The sequence below is a fragment of the Cydia fagiglandana genome, chromosome 4 (genome assembly GCF_963556715.1).
Source record: "Cydia fagiglandana chromosome 4, ilCydFagi1.1, whole genome shotgun sequence".
Classification (NCBI taxonomy): domain Eukaryota; kingdom Metazoa; phylum Arthropoda; class Insecta; order Lepidoptera; family Tortricidae; genus Cydia; species Cydia fagiglandana.
In genome coordinates, this window is record NC_085935.1 from 980,575 (window position 1) to 994,444 (window position 13,870).

At 36.0% G+C, this 13,870-nt stretch overlaps 1 protein-coding gene across 1 annotated transcript in view; it reads left to right on the forward strand.

The window, feature by feature from the left end:
- Window positions 1-13,870, forward strand: part of LOC134663419 (neuroligin-4, X-linked-like) — a 280,075-nt gene that overhangs the window by 263,269 nt on the left and 2,936 nt on the right. The window contains exon 13 of the mRNA XM_063519789.1: window positions 7,916-8,043. Within this exon, the coding sequence (XP_063375859.1) occupies window positions 7,916-8,043 (128 nt within the window). The remainder of the gene's footprint in view (window positions 1-7,915; window positions 8,044-13,870) is intronic.

The window sequence follows — 13,870 nt, forward strand, 5'->3', positions numbered from 1 at the left end:
GTATACTTTGCATCTATTATTAACTTGTTGGCATAATTATGTAACGTAGGTTAATTCAATCCTTAACAATTTAATTAAAACAGATAAATATGTTAATAGTTATGAACATTTTAATAGTTTATTTGATTATTTTGTCTTTGTTGATTTACATAAGATTTGCTAGTTGAATCAACTAAACATATAATATTTAGAACAATGAAGATAAAACACTCAATCCCATTATGATCAAGTTATTGTATTGATTACGAAACTAATATTCCATTCTACTAAGAATTATTTGTTAAATCGATTTTCTTAATAATTAAATTAAATAATCGGTTAATCCGATCAATCAAGAGATAAGTAGGAGGATCGCCTGTACACCCGCTCTCCGCCCCGCCTGCGCCCCTCTCGTGGCGCGTGCGACCGAGCAGTCAGTCTCTGTAGCACGCAGTTGCGTTAAGCTCATTCAATTACTTATTCCTCTGGAAAAACCTGGTGTGTACAAAGTTGATTGCAGTTGTGGTAGTTCGTACAGTGGGCATACCAAACGCACTATTGCCTGCAGAATTAAAGACCACATCGCTGCGGTCAAGAACAACGGCGCTCGCAAGTCAGCTATTGCTCAGAGTCACCTTGAGTCGGGTATAAGTCACTGGATCGAGCTGCATAGTCCCAAGGTCATTTCGACAGCACGCCACTATATACCAAGATTGGTAAGAGAAGCCTTAATTCACAAATACAACAATTTTAATCGTGAAAATGGGTTTTTAAACTGTCAAATGTGTGGAATCTTGTGATTTGTTTGACTAAAAAACAACCAGTGACATCCGAATCAAACTCGTGTAGTGACACTGTGAGTGTAGTGTGCTTGGATAGACCAACAAGTGTGAACGTGATTGGACCAACGAGTGTTAACCCCTCGTATGCTTAGACACGGATCCGTGCGTGTGAACCAATTTATTGAACTTAGTTCATCAAAATATCCAAGGATTTACCTGTAAGGAACACGAAATTGATTTGTTTATACAGTACTCGAATATTGACATTCTCTGTATAACTGAGCACTGGCTTAAAGATCATGAATTTATGTTTAATTTCAATAATCATAGTATAGTAAGTTCATTTTTTAGGAGATCTTGCAATCGCGGCGGGTCATTGATAATGGTAAAACATAATTTAAAAAGTAAGGAGCGTAAAGACATTGTTGACATGTCAGTGGAACGCCTTATAGAACTTTCTTGTGTTGAATTGGAACAATTTATAATTATATGCGTGTACAGGCCCCCATCGGCAGACTATAACTTATTCGAATCGGTCATAGATGAAGTACTTAGTAGTGTTTTTGGAAGTCATAAAAAAATAATTGTATGTGGTGATTTCAATATTAATTTGCTAGAAAATTCGCCATTATGTGGAAGGTTACTAAATACTTTTAAATCCTTCAATTTAGTCAATTTATTTTGTGAACCCACTCGAGTCACAGCAACCAGTGCTACATGTATAGATAACATCTTTAGTAATAATGACGCGATTAGTAAATCTGTTATTAACAACCTAAGTTCTGACCACTGTGGACTAAAAGCTTCTTTCAGCGGGAAAACTGAAGAAATTCCTCAAGATACTTTGTGCAGGCCGATTTCCGAAAGTCGCCTAGGTTTATTCAATCGTAATATTACTAAACAATTATGTTGTCTTTCATGTACCCAGGAAAACCCTGACTGTTTGAGTTCCGAGTTGTTTAATTGTATTAAAAAGGAATTTGATGCCTGTTTCATTCAGAAAAAGGTGCAAGGCAAGGCTAAGACTAAATTTAGCGACTGGGCTACACCGGATATTCACGAGAAAAGACGCCGGCTCTACGACTTATATGATTTAAAGGCAACTGATAAAAGCCCGGAATTTCTAGAGTACGTCAAAAATTATTCTAAATCTTTTAAAATGTTGTGTGTCGCCGCTAAAGCCGATTATTTGTCGAAAAAGATCCTAAATTCCAGCGATAAAGTCAAAACTGTATGGCAAGTTATCAGTAATGAAACTGGAAAACGTAAACTGAAGGATCCGCACTACAACCTACGAATTGCTGACACTTTAGTAAGTTCCGACCGTGAAGTAGCAGATCATTTTGAGCGGTTTTTCTCGAATATCCCGGTAGAAACAACAAGATCCCTTAATTCATCGCCAGACGTCGCTGAAGAAATTTTGAAGACAAATGTGGCAGAATGTACAGAAATCTTCAAATTTTCGTATGTCTCATCGAATATAGTTCTTAAGACTTTTAGGTCTTTAAATTTAAAGAAAACAGAAGATCTTTGGGGCCTGTCTGTCAAAGTATTAGATTCCATCATTGAGTCAATTACACCATACTTAGCTGAGATTTTCAACAGATGCATTGATGCTGGAATTTTTCCAGATATTATGAAACATAGCAAAATTATCCCTCTGTTTAAATCAGGAACGAGAACAGATCCCACGAACTTTAGACCGATTTCAATACTACCGGCATTAAGCAAAGTGTTCGAGAAACTTATTCTGAATCAACTATTGTCACATTTCAACAGAAACAAACTGCTTGATAGCAATCAATTTGGTTTCACCAAAGGTCGATCAACTACTGACGCCGGTGCGGTACTTCTAAAACACATCTTTGATGCTTGGGAAAAAGCTCAAGATGCTGTTGGAATTTTCTGTGATCTGTCAAAGGCATTTGATTGCGTTGATCACGAAAATTTAAAGAGAAAATTAAGCCGCTATGGGATAAAAGCTAGTGCCCTTGACCTGGTCTCATCGTACCTTTCGGATAGAACTCAGCGAGTAGTTATTAATGGAACTCAATCGGCGGGGTCCCCGGTAGCCCTCGGAGTGCCTCAAGGTTCAATTCTTGGTCCCTTCCTGTTTTTGGTATACATTAATGACTTACCAAAAGTTGTGCAAGATAGACATGATATAGTGTTATTTGCAGATGACACTTCCCTTATATTTAAAGTGGACAGAAAGGAAAATAGCTTCGAGAGCATTAATGACGCGCTATCTACCATTGTAAACTGGTTTACGGCAAACAATTTGCTTTTGAACGCCAAGAAAACCAAATGCATCAAGTTTACGCTACCTAACGTCAAGCAGGTAAATAACGGCAAGATTAAAATAAAAGGTGATACGCTGGAATTTGAGGACCGAACTGTTTTCCTGGGAGTCACTTTAGACTCCAAACTGCAATGGCATGCACATATAGGCACTCTAGCCGGAAAACTTAGTTCAGCAGCCTATGCAGTGAGGAGAATCAAACAGCTGACAAACGTAGAGACGGCCAGGCTGGTATACTATAGTTACTTCCATAGTGTTATGTCTTATGGAATTCTGTTGTGGGGAAAAGCGGCAGATATTCAGACAATATTTGTGCTGCAAAAACGAGCTGTACGTTCCATCTATGGACTGGGCGCTCGAGTATCCCTAAGAGAGAAATTCAAAGAAGTTAACATTCTTACCGTTGCATCTCAATACATACTAGAGAATATTATGTATGTTCGGAAAAACATCCACGAATTCAAGGTTAACAGTGATATCCATAACTATAACACTAGAAACAAACATAAACTTGCCGTGCCCGCCCACCGCCTCCGTAAGGTTAGTACGTCTTTCGTCGGGAACTGTACACGTTTTTATAACAAAGTCCCCACTGATGTAGTGAATTTACCACTTCACAAATTTAAGTCGCACATTAAGCACTCCTTGTTATGTAAGGCGTACTACACTGTAAATGATTTTATAAACGATAGAGATGCTTTTAAGCCGGTAGCTTGATTGGTTTCATTAGTATAATAAGAATTAAATAAATATTGTTTTTTTTTTTACACTGAATTAAATATGCTAGTGTCCAGTAGAATTGACACATGAGACAATGATGTTCTCGCTTGATTATATTGTTTAATTTAATTTTAGTTTTGGACACTTGGAGACCTTATACATCTCTAAGTACATATTTATTTATTTGATTTTTATTTTTGATTGTACATACTTACCTATATTTTTAATGTTTCTGACACTTAGAGACCTTTACATCTCTAAGTCAACTTAGGCTAGTAATTATGTGAAGCTATATTACTGTCTTTTTATGTAACATATGAGCACAAAATGCCGTGTCTTACAGCTACATTTTATTACTATTTTAATATTAATATAGGCCGGTAGCTTGAACATGTCATGCTCGCTTAAAAGTCTTTGCTTACGGTGGCGTTGTTGATCGGGTCGCCACTTTCCCGAATGAAGGTTGAGGGAGGCGATGGCTGAGATACGCGTCATACTCGTGAACGGGTGCTGTTTGTGGAGACTGGTCTGTTAAGCTAACACGAGCTATTATACTTAGTAACTTTTATTAATTAATTACAGTGAGACGCCTCATTCTGTTCTCGTATGTTTCTTTTCTTTTAATGAATGTATTAATTATACAGGATATTGACTCTTGGAGACCCTATACATCTCTAAGGATAACTTGATAAACTATATAATCTTATAGTTCTGACACCTAGAGACATTTACACCTCTAAATATTATAGATTTTTTGTGTGTGTTTTTTTATCTGTATTTTGTATGTAATTCGACATTAAGAGACCATATACATCTCTTAGTAATTGTAATACGTTAGATTGAATTGTTAGTTTTAATTTATAAAATTGTTGATGTTATTATTTTTGCTTTTATGTAAATTCAATGTTGACGTGTAAAAGTGCCCTTGTGGCCTATTTGCTGAATAAATGTTGATATTTGATATTTGATATTTGAATTTAAATGCAAAACGTTTACTTTCTAAATGAATAAATAACATCCTATTATAATATATTTTGTTTTATTCATTTACCCCCTTTTTATAAAACTTTACGGGCTTGATTTAGTTTAATTATGTTTTATCCCTTTCTTTGTTGTTATATTTTATTCGTTTAAATTTATAAAATTTAAACGAATAAGTAGTGACCCCCAGCATTATTCAGCACGGCGAGAGATCCGAAAGAAATGTTTTAGTAAATGCGACAAAGTAAGTCATAGTACAATTGAACAAGAATGGTATTGTACTAAACAAGCTTCATAGTTGAAATGATTAAACAATTAAAATTCAAATTGAACAATATCTTAGTTCAGGCTAATAAGATGCATAAGTCGATGTAATCATGTTCTTAGTTGAACTTATTTAGGTCAAATAGTTAATACAGTAATTCTTCATGTTAACATTGATTTACATCTTAGTTGAAATGATTAAACAATTAAGATTCAAATTGACCAATATCTTAGTTCAGGCTAATACGCCATAAGTCGGTGTAATCATGTTCTTAGTTGAACTTATTTGGGTCAAATAGTTAATACAGTAATTCTTCATGTTAACATTGATTTACATCTTAGTTAAACTAACTTGTTTGTTTTCATTATCAAGCCCTTAGTTGATCTTACTAGGATCAATTAGTTAGCATAATTATTTTTCGTGTAAATATTGAACAAGATCTTAATTGGTTCAGTTACCTAACAATAGTAATAGCAATCAGAATTACCTTGTTTGATGTGTTTAAGTTCTTGTTAGGCTCGTATGGAATCAAGATGCTTGATTACGGCCATCAAGATATTGATAGGGCCAACCAAATTTTTTTTAGAGTGTATACTAATATGAGTGCAATAAACAATTCTGATTCAGAAAGCATCTCCATTTCAACTTGGGTAGGTAATAACAAAGAATTATGCGATCGACAACACAAACGCAATTCTTCCTATTCGCGATTCCCATACAATATAGATTCCACACAACTGCAGTTTACTACATTCGTGATTCCACACAGTTGCTTTTTTTACGCAATCGAGATTCTTCCTATTCAACTGACAACCTAACAACTGAGTGCAATTACGAATGTAGTAAACTGCGATTGCGTTAAAATAACGCTTGTACCTATGGAATCACGAATGTAGTAAACTGCGATTGCGTTGAAAAAATATTGTGTAGAATCGCGAATAGGAAGAAACTCGATTGCGTAAAAAAAGCAACTGTGTGGAATCACGAATGTAGTAAACTGCAGTTGTGTGGAATCTATATTGTATGGGAATCGCGAATAGGAAGAATTGTGTTTGTGTTGTCGATCGCATAATTCATAACAAATTTCGTATGTTCGACTGTTCACTTATACCGGTCGTATTTTTTGGTGGGTTCGAAAATTATGTGAACTTTTAATAGGATTTTATTTGGATTTTATATAGATGTCTAACGATCTAATTCGAACTTTAAGATAGCTACGTCGTTACTTTTGACACTGAACATATCCGATCCATGTAGTATCTTTAGCAAATTTTTGACGTATCTTCGAATTTGAATCAGGCCGTAAGCTATGATGGTATGAAGAATCTCAAGGTCACTGTCTTATTTCACAATTCAGAAGACGTAACGTTAAATTACCGTCTTCAAAACCAACTGAAAATGATTTAATTGTAAATTTCTCACAATTACTTAAATATTCGCCATTAACGTCACTAATCGGTTTAGAGTGTTGGCTTCCTGTTGAAAACCGAGCTTAACAGAGTGCCTACCGCGAACCACGTTCCACGTGTTGCCTCTCCGTCGCACTTGTAATTCGTACGTAAGTGTGACAGGGAGGCAACAGGCAATTGAGCAAAACAGGAACGGGAAAGCGTAAAATGGTAATGTCAACTGGAATTATTGTGTCATTAATTTGTAATTGCGGATTTCATCCATTGTTTCTCAGGCAATTTAATATGAATTAAGTACTTTGATGTGCATTTGATTTTAAACCGTAATGCACTCATTTTACGTCTGGATTTGGAGTAATTTTTGTCAGCGATTTACAAGCCCTTCAATTGAAAGGACTTAAGTGAAAATATAATGCCTTTTGAAATTAAACTTTAACTCATTGTTTTAAGGTTGCATTTGGTATGGTTTGTTTAACAATCGTAAAGTTTTGTAGTTTTAAAAGGTTGTTGTTAGTTCTGTGCTTTATGGGATCATTAATAAGTTTTAATGGCGAGGGTCGATTTTAGTTTTGCTATAACTTGAAAACGAGGAGTTTAATGGATATTTCGATTCCCGTTCATATTTTTATGGTTGTTTTATTTTCATAAGTTTTGGTTTGTACCTACTTCACTATGCAATAATGATATTCTTTTCCTTTCGTAGTAAACTTGTAACAAAACTCAGCATTTTAAATTCTTGTTCTCTCCTCCCAAATTTTTAAGGGTAGATTTGGGAGCTCTATACAAAAAAGTATGCGATTGTAATTTTGTGACTAAATTCCTAATGAAAAAAATAAGTCAACGAATATAAAAACATAATGTAATGTTTTATAAATGTACTTCTTTAATTCAATACTCAATTAATTAGTTTCATCAAAATATAATTTGGCCTAAGCAGCTTTAGATTGGCCTAAGCGAGGGATTATCCCTGGTAATACGATTAGGGTTTTCTAATTAGGTATCAAAGTAATAAAAAAGAATTATCAACGGCTTGATATGTATGACACAACGTGTCAGCAAAGTAAATAGAGTATATAGAGAGTTATAATATTGTCATAGTAAATTTTGTAGTCACAGTAAATTTACTGTCGAAACAGGGTTAAAACTAAAAATAAAAATGTATAAAACTTAAAAAAAATGTATCTTATATATGGATAAGAAATGATTTTTTATTTCTATTTTTCGTTTTTTTTAGAACGCCTTATGATTTTGACAAATAATATTCTTTCACAGAAATATGTTAAAATTGTTAAATATCAAACGGTGTCGACAACGCCATCTACGCGGTTATAGGCCAAATATGTGGCGCCATATATTCGAGCATAATTCCTTCTTGTCAGGTTTTTTCCTTAGACTCTACGTATCTTACGAGTATATGGAGTTACATATATCTTTGTTGTCAGATAGTCGCAATATTAATTTATACTTTTGTCCACAGCTACACGGTGGCGCTCGGTGTGACAGTCGGTGCCGGTTGTTTCCTCCTCGCCTTGAACGTACTGGTATTTGCTGGGATCTACCTGCAGAGAGGCCGACGAAGAGCCACGAGGAGGCCTAGGAGAGAAGGTCAGTTTCATTGTTAACATTTATATTACAACAAAATAAATGTCACACCTAAATTCATACCGAGAAAAACTAGCTTAGAGATAGACCGTAAAAAGTCTGCAGCGATTTTGGTAGCCCACGCAGTGCAAGTGTCATTTTAAACGTCAAATTTCTATGAAATTATGACGTATACATAACACTTACACTGCGTGGGCTATCAAATCCGCTGCAGACTTTTATTGGTGCGACTATAGCAATTTTGAACCTAATTCAACTCAAAATAAGGTCTACATGTTTGCAACGTTCCTACTCCTACTTGCAACCACAAATGGACTACAAAATAAAAAGTTTATGTGCAAATAACAACAAGAGATAACGGCATGGCTCTTTCATCGCTCGACGCGCGTACCGAGCGTTTGCGTCAAGGGAAACAGGGTGCCTAGCCAAGGTGACAATCGCTTGCGACAACGAAACGCTTTGTGTCTCTCTATCACTCTTCTATATTAGTACGACATAGTTGCGTTTTGATCGTTACAGAGCGTAAACGATTGGCATGTTGGCTATGCACCCATTTTCAAAATTAATTACAACCATATACGAAAGAAAAAGTTGTCAAGGCATCCAGTTCCCAGGTTGGGAATCGAACCAGCGTCCTTTGCATTAGCGGCAGATGCCTATAGACCGATCGGTCACCCGGGCCACGGCGACTTAGGTCTTAGGTCTAATTTTCTCATATAAGTAGGTCTGTAGGTAGGCCACGGCCGACCCCAAGGCAGACCAAAAAAGCGATGGCTCGATGTCGTGAAAGCAGTTATGAGCATGAACGGGCTCATACGAGACGACGCCCAGGAGCGCGCAAAGTGGAGGAAAGCAAGTAGGAAAGCGGACCCTGGCAAAGGCCGGGATAACGCTAGGTAGAAGAAGGAGGTCTGTAGGTAGCTTAAGAGCTCAAAATTCTTTGAATTTTCAAAATTATATCAAAGCCTTACCATGTTCCTAAATCAGTAATCAGCCTTCTGTAGTGTAGGGTGTGTAAATAAATACATATAATAATGGCTTGGAAGGAGGCCTGTGCCCGGCAGTTGAGACCCATCGTACGAAACGAAGGGGCGTGCCATGAGTTATGATCCCACCATTGCGCCCCCACTCTATCCTCGTGACGCCCAATGTACATTACTATGTAAACTCATTTTCGATAGAATGTCAACCTTTATTAAAAACAAAGTAGGTGGCATTTCATTTGTCTCGTAAAATTTTCGAGCAAATGAAATTCAACCTAATTGAAAACATAACAAGATTCAAACTTGCTTGGCTATAATTTTGTACGGTGGGCGGCACGAGGCTATAATAGATGACGGGGATTCTTTCTGTCATAATTTACACAAGATGGAATGTTTGTCTTTTATTACGTGATCAAATTTAAAGCCCCGTTGATTCGGAATTCAGGCGGAAATTTTAGAAATATCGGAGTATTATTTTATCAACATTTTGTAGCAAAGTGGTTACATAATGAAATTTTGGTTGTTGTTTAATTAATTACAAAAGTATATTTATAGGTATTGTAATTTTAAAAAATAACCACAGTTTTAAAATTATAAACGTAACACAGACAAAAAAATTCGATCTTTGCCTAAACAAAAAAAAACGTTATTTGTATTTGTGCTAAATCGTTATTAATAGGCACTATGCAAAAAATCACATAGTAAGTATATCTGTGCATCTACATAGATAGGTACCTAACAGTATAATTTTAATACGTAGGTACTTACCCTATATTTAGAATATTTAATGTACCTATATTCAATTATATCACTATGGACGGTATAAATGATTAAAATTGCCGATAACAATCACCAACATAAAACAGCTTTTCATCGAAACGAGTAAAAAATTCAAAGCATCGCTCTGAAAGACCTAACGTGCTCTTTTGTGCGCAAATCGTTTAAAATGAAAAATTACTTAGTTAATATTTCACCAGTTAGCGTTTTATGAAGAAAAATCCGTTCAGAAAATTTCTTTTTCCATATCACCGTGAGTCGTAACTTTCCGAGCATGACTAAGAAGGTATTTATAGGGGAAATGGCCTTCAGTTTTTCTGCTAAGCGTTTTTAGTTCTCTTAATGGACCCTTCTTATTACGGCTGGAAAAAGCTCATTTTGTGAGCGTTTATACGATTGCTGGGTAAAAGATGACTCATGTTAGACCGGGCCGGGCCCGGGCCGAGGCGTCATGTCATTTCCTGTGACGGCTGATCCGTAATCCGTGGTGCTTTCCATAGAAAACGAAACGCCGGAAGCTCCAGACCGGCCCCATTATTTTGCGCAGATGATACACAGATAAGAGGAGGTTAAGCCAGTTTGTCTAATACTCTAATAGAACGATAACCATAAATCTTATAAGATTATTTGTATGTCGGCAATAAATGCAGTTGGCGAACACGAAGGAACATCGCTCTCAACGAAATTAAGATGGCGGCCATTCATCACACCCGTCCCCGCTTCCGTCACATTTCTTAGTGCTGTCATATTTCTTACCCTCGTTTATATGTTTACTTTAATAATATATTATTTAATGTAAACTGTCGGGTTTTAATTTACATTTTAAGGAATTAATTTATTATTCTGTTTATGGATTTAGCAGAGGTCGTATAATTTGTTCAGATATCACTGGAATAGGGTCCATATGGCTAAGTGTGACTGCGGGGTAAATTTAGTGTAGTTACGTGCTACTTACGTTTATACAGTGACACATAAAATAGGTAGTAGAAAATAAATGATGGCGCCACTGGCACTGTAGGCCAAAGGTAAGGTAGTAAATAGTAGTAGAAAACTAAAAAGAATTATAAGTTAATACATATCAGTGAAAGAATAATGATCAAAGTCAAATGGCGTTCTAACAGGTTCAGGTACCGGAGCTACATAAGTTACCATGACAGTAACTCTCTATTTCAAATTCTCTTTGCCCGTAATAAACTTACTAAATTTTTTAAGGATTTATCTTTCGTGAACGCTATCAAATATTCCTGCCGGTTTGCGATTGCTTTGCGTTTATCTTCATAAATAAATGAAGATCAAAATAATATTAACTATCAGCTCAGGCTTTAAGTTTTGGAAACTCAATTTCTGAAATAAAACAAAACAAAACTTGTAATAATTGTCTGTGCCAAAGTTAAATGAAACCTAAAATAGCGTAACAACGTCTCTATCGTGTGCTCAAGCTGCGATAACATTTGCGAAGCCCCTTGAGTATAAAGTTCAACTTCAGACGCCTCGATCGTCGAAGTTGGGGCACCACAACACTAAGATCTTAGTGTTTTTGTTTACACGGCTAGGGGCTAATAAATAATAAAGGCAGTAGACTAGGTACCTCACGACGCGCTTTTGAAAATTAGTACGTTCAATACAGGTAAGTGTGGCTGGCTTTCACATTGGGGTCACAACATGTTGATTTGTATTTATGCGACTTCATACATTTGCTCTTGCGTTTAGTGGTAAATTTATACAATACAACAGATTTTTTCGGACCATGTCCAAAATGAAAATTAAAACTCGCAATAAATGTGTGTAAACAATGTGTAATGTGAAGACCATGCACACTTATGTAAATAACCAGCTAGAGTTGTACCAAAAAAAGTCTGCAGCGATTTTGATAGCCCACGCTGTGCAAGTGTTATTTTAAACGTCAAACTTCTATGAAATTATGACGTATAAATAACAGTTACAATGCGTGGGCTATCAAAATCGCTGCAGACTTTTCTTGGTCTAACTCTAGTTTACTTTAAAGCCCATTTTAAAGAGACTTCTGGTTCTCTTCAATTACATTAACATTAATATATCTCGCGGGACTACTCTTTGTGTCTTTAATGACCTCATTACAACAACATCATTAGAACTACCGCCGTTCCATCAACGTCATTAAGGCACCGAGGTAATCTTTGTAATTGCTTTTTTGTCAGGAAAATACCAAACATCGAATGTTTGCGGTAACAATAACATTATCTTTTCAGAAAGATTAATTAAAACAGCTTAGCATAGTTATTTAGGGAGCTGTGGGTACCCAAAGGACAAACGAGACCCTTTTACCGAACCTTTGTCCGTTCGCAGGACGAAAACGTTCTCAGAATTTGGATCATTAAAGGAGGGCGCAAAAATATGTTAACAATTTTTTGTGGCGATTTATTTAGTAACGCATTCACTGCCAGCAACGCACATGTGCGTTCACCGTCATACAAGTTTAATCCTAGGCCACGCCCTCTGGCAGTGACCTAGATGCTAACTACACCTTATGAGTTTCTGACCGTTATACCAACAATCACATTATGTATATCGTTAGTTAGATATGTATTACGTTAGTATGGCATTTATTACGTTATTCAAAATAACGATATATCAAACTGTAATATATGAAAAGTAATTATAACAAAAATGTAATGCACCTATGGCTGTCATGTTGTTATGACATTAAAAATATTACTCGTAGTTTATACATATTTATTTATTTTATTTTTATTTTAGTACATGGAAAACCAACAGCGCTATATATCCAGAAATTACAATAGAATCACAGAGTCAATTATAGGTTCTCACTTATAGAAATATAATAAATTATAAAAAATTTAAAAAGTAAAGTATAACATCATTACCACCCTTGAGATCGTAAAACAGACAAAACATTTTGCAATCACATTTTCCACATAGTTACCAGTTGTGCCACAACCCGGGACACTGCGGTCTGTGCTCATCGATCCTTCCCGATCTCCCGAGGACAGACAGCAGGGAAATATTTGTGTCGTAGTTAGGCCACATCATGAAAAATTAAATCTGAAACAATCATATCATGAAGTGTTCTGTTCTAAACTGCTGGTATTTCACGAAATCATCAAAACCGTACACTGACATCAGAATAATATCTGAATATATTTTTTAGAGTTCCGTACCCAAGGGGTAAAACGGGACCCTATTACTAAGACTCCGCTATACGTCCGTCCGTCTGTCACCAGGCTCACGAACCGTTGAACACGAAGACAGTTGAAATTTTCACAGATGATGTATTTCTGTTGCCGTTATAACAACAAATACTAAAAAGTACGGAACCCTCGGTGGGCGAGTCCGACTCGCACTTGTCCGGGTTTTTTTAATTATAGTACATATATCACGCTCGCGCCAATACATGTGCGGATAAGTACGAATCATCATATTTAGGGGCTATTGTCGCCCTTTTCTAAGTAACCAATTTTATTTGAAAAAGAACTTTAGAATTTAACATACATACAATTGCATTTCTAGCTTAGTTACTATTTTCAAAAAAAAAAACTCTGCATCGCGGGTTGATTCGCCTCCCAACAAATCTTAATTGCGATGTTAACAAATTGCCACAGCGAAATTTATTAACCTCCACCACATTACTTACTTATTTACTGCTGTGGCGCAATGAACCGAAGACTCCGATACTAAAGATACAACACCACATTAATAAATTTGTAAAATGTAAAATTCCCGTTTTGCCTGCTGTCCCTACCAACGCGTATCTTTTATAAGACCCTCGGTTTTTGACGGGCCTTTTGAAGTTGGATTTAACGATACATTCAACGTTTGACGGTTGTTTGGGCGTGTTTATCAATGTCTTTGATGTTTTCAATTTCATGTCATGATAATGACGATGTTTGCGATTATGCGTTTTGTATTGAGAGGAGATTTGTTTTGATATTGGTGAATAAATAAATAAATATTTCTTGGCTGTAAGCCTCGCACATGACTGACGCGACAGTATCTCGCGGCGAGATAGACTACTCTTTTTTTCTACCTACATATATTAAGAAGAGGACGGGTCGCGCCAATCATGTGCTAGC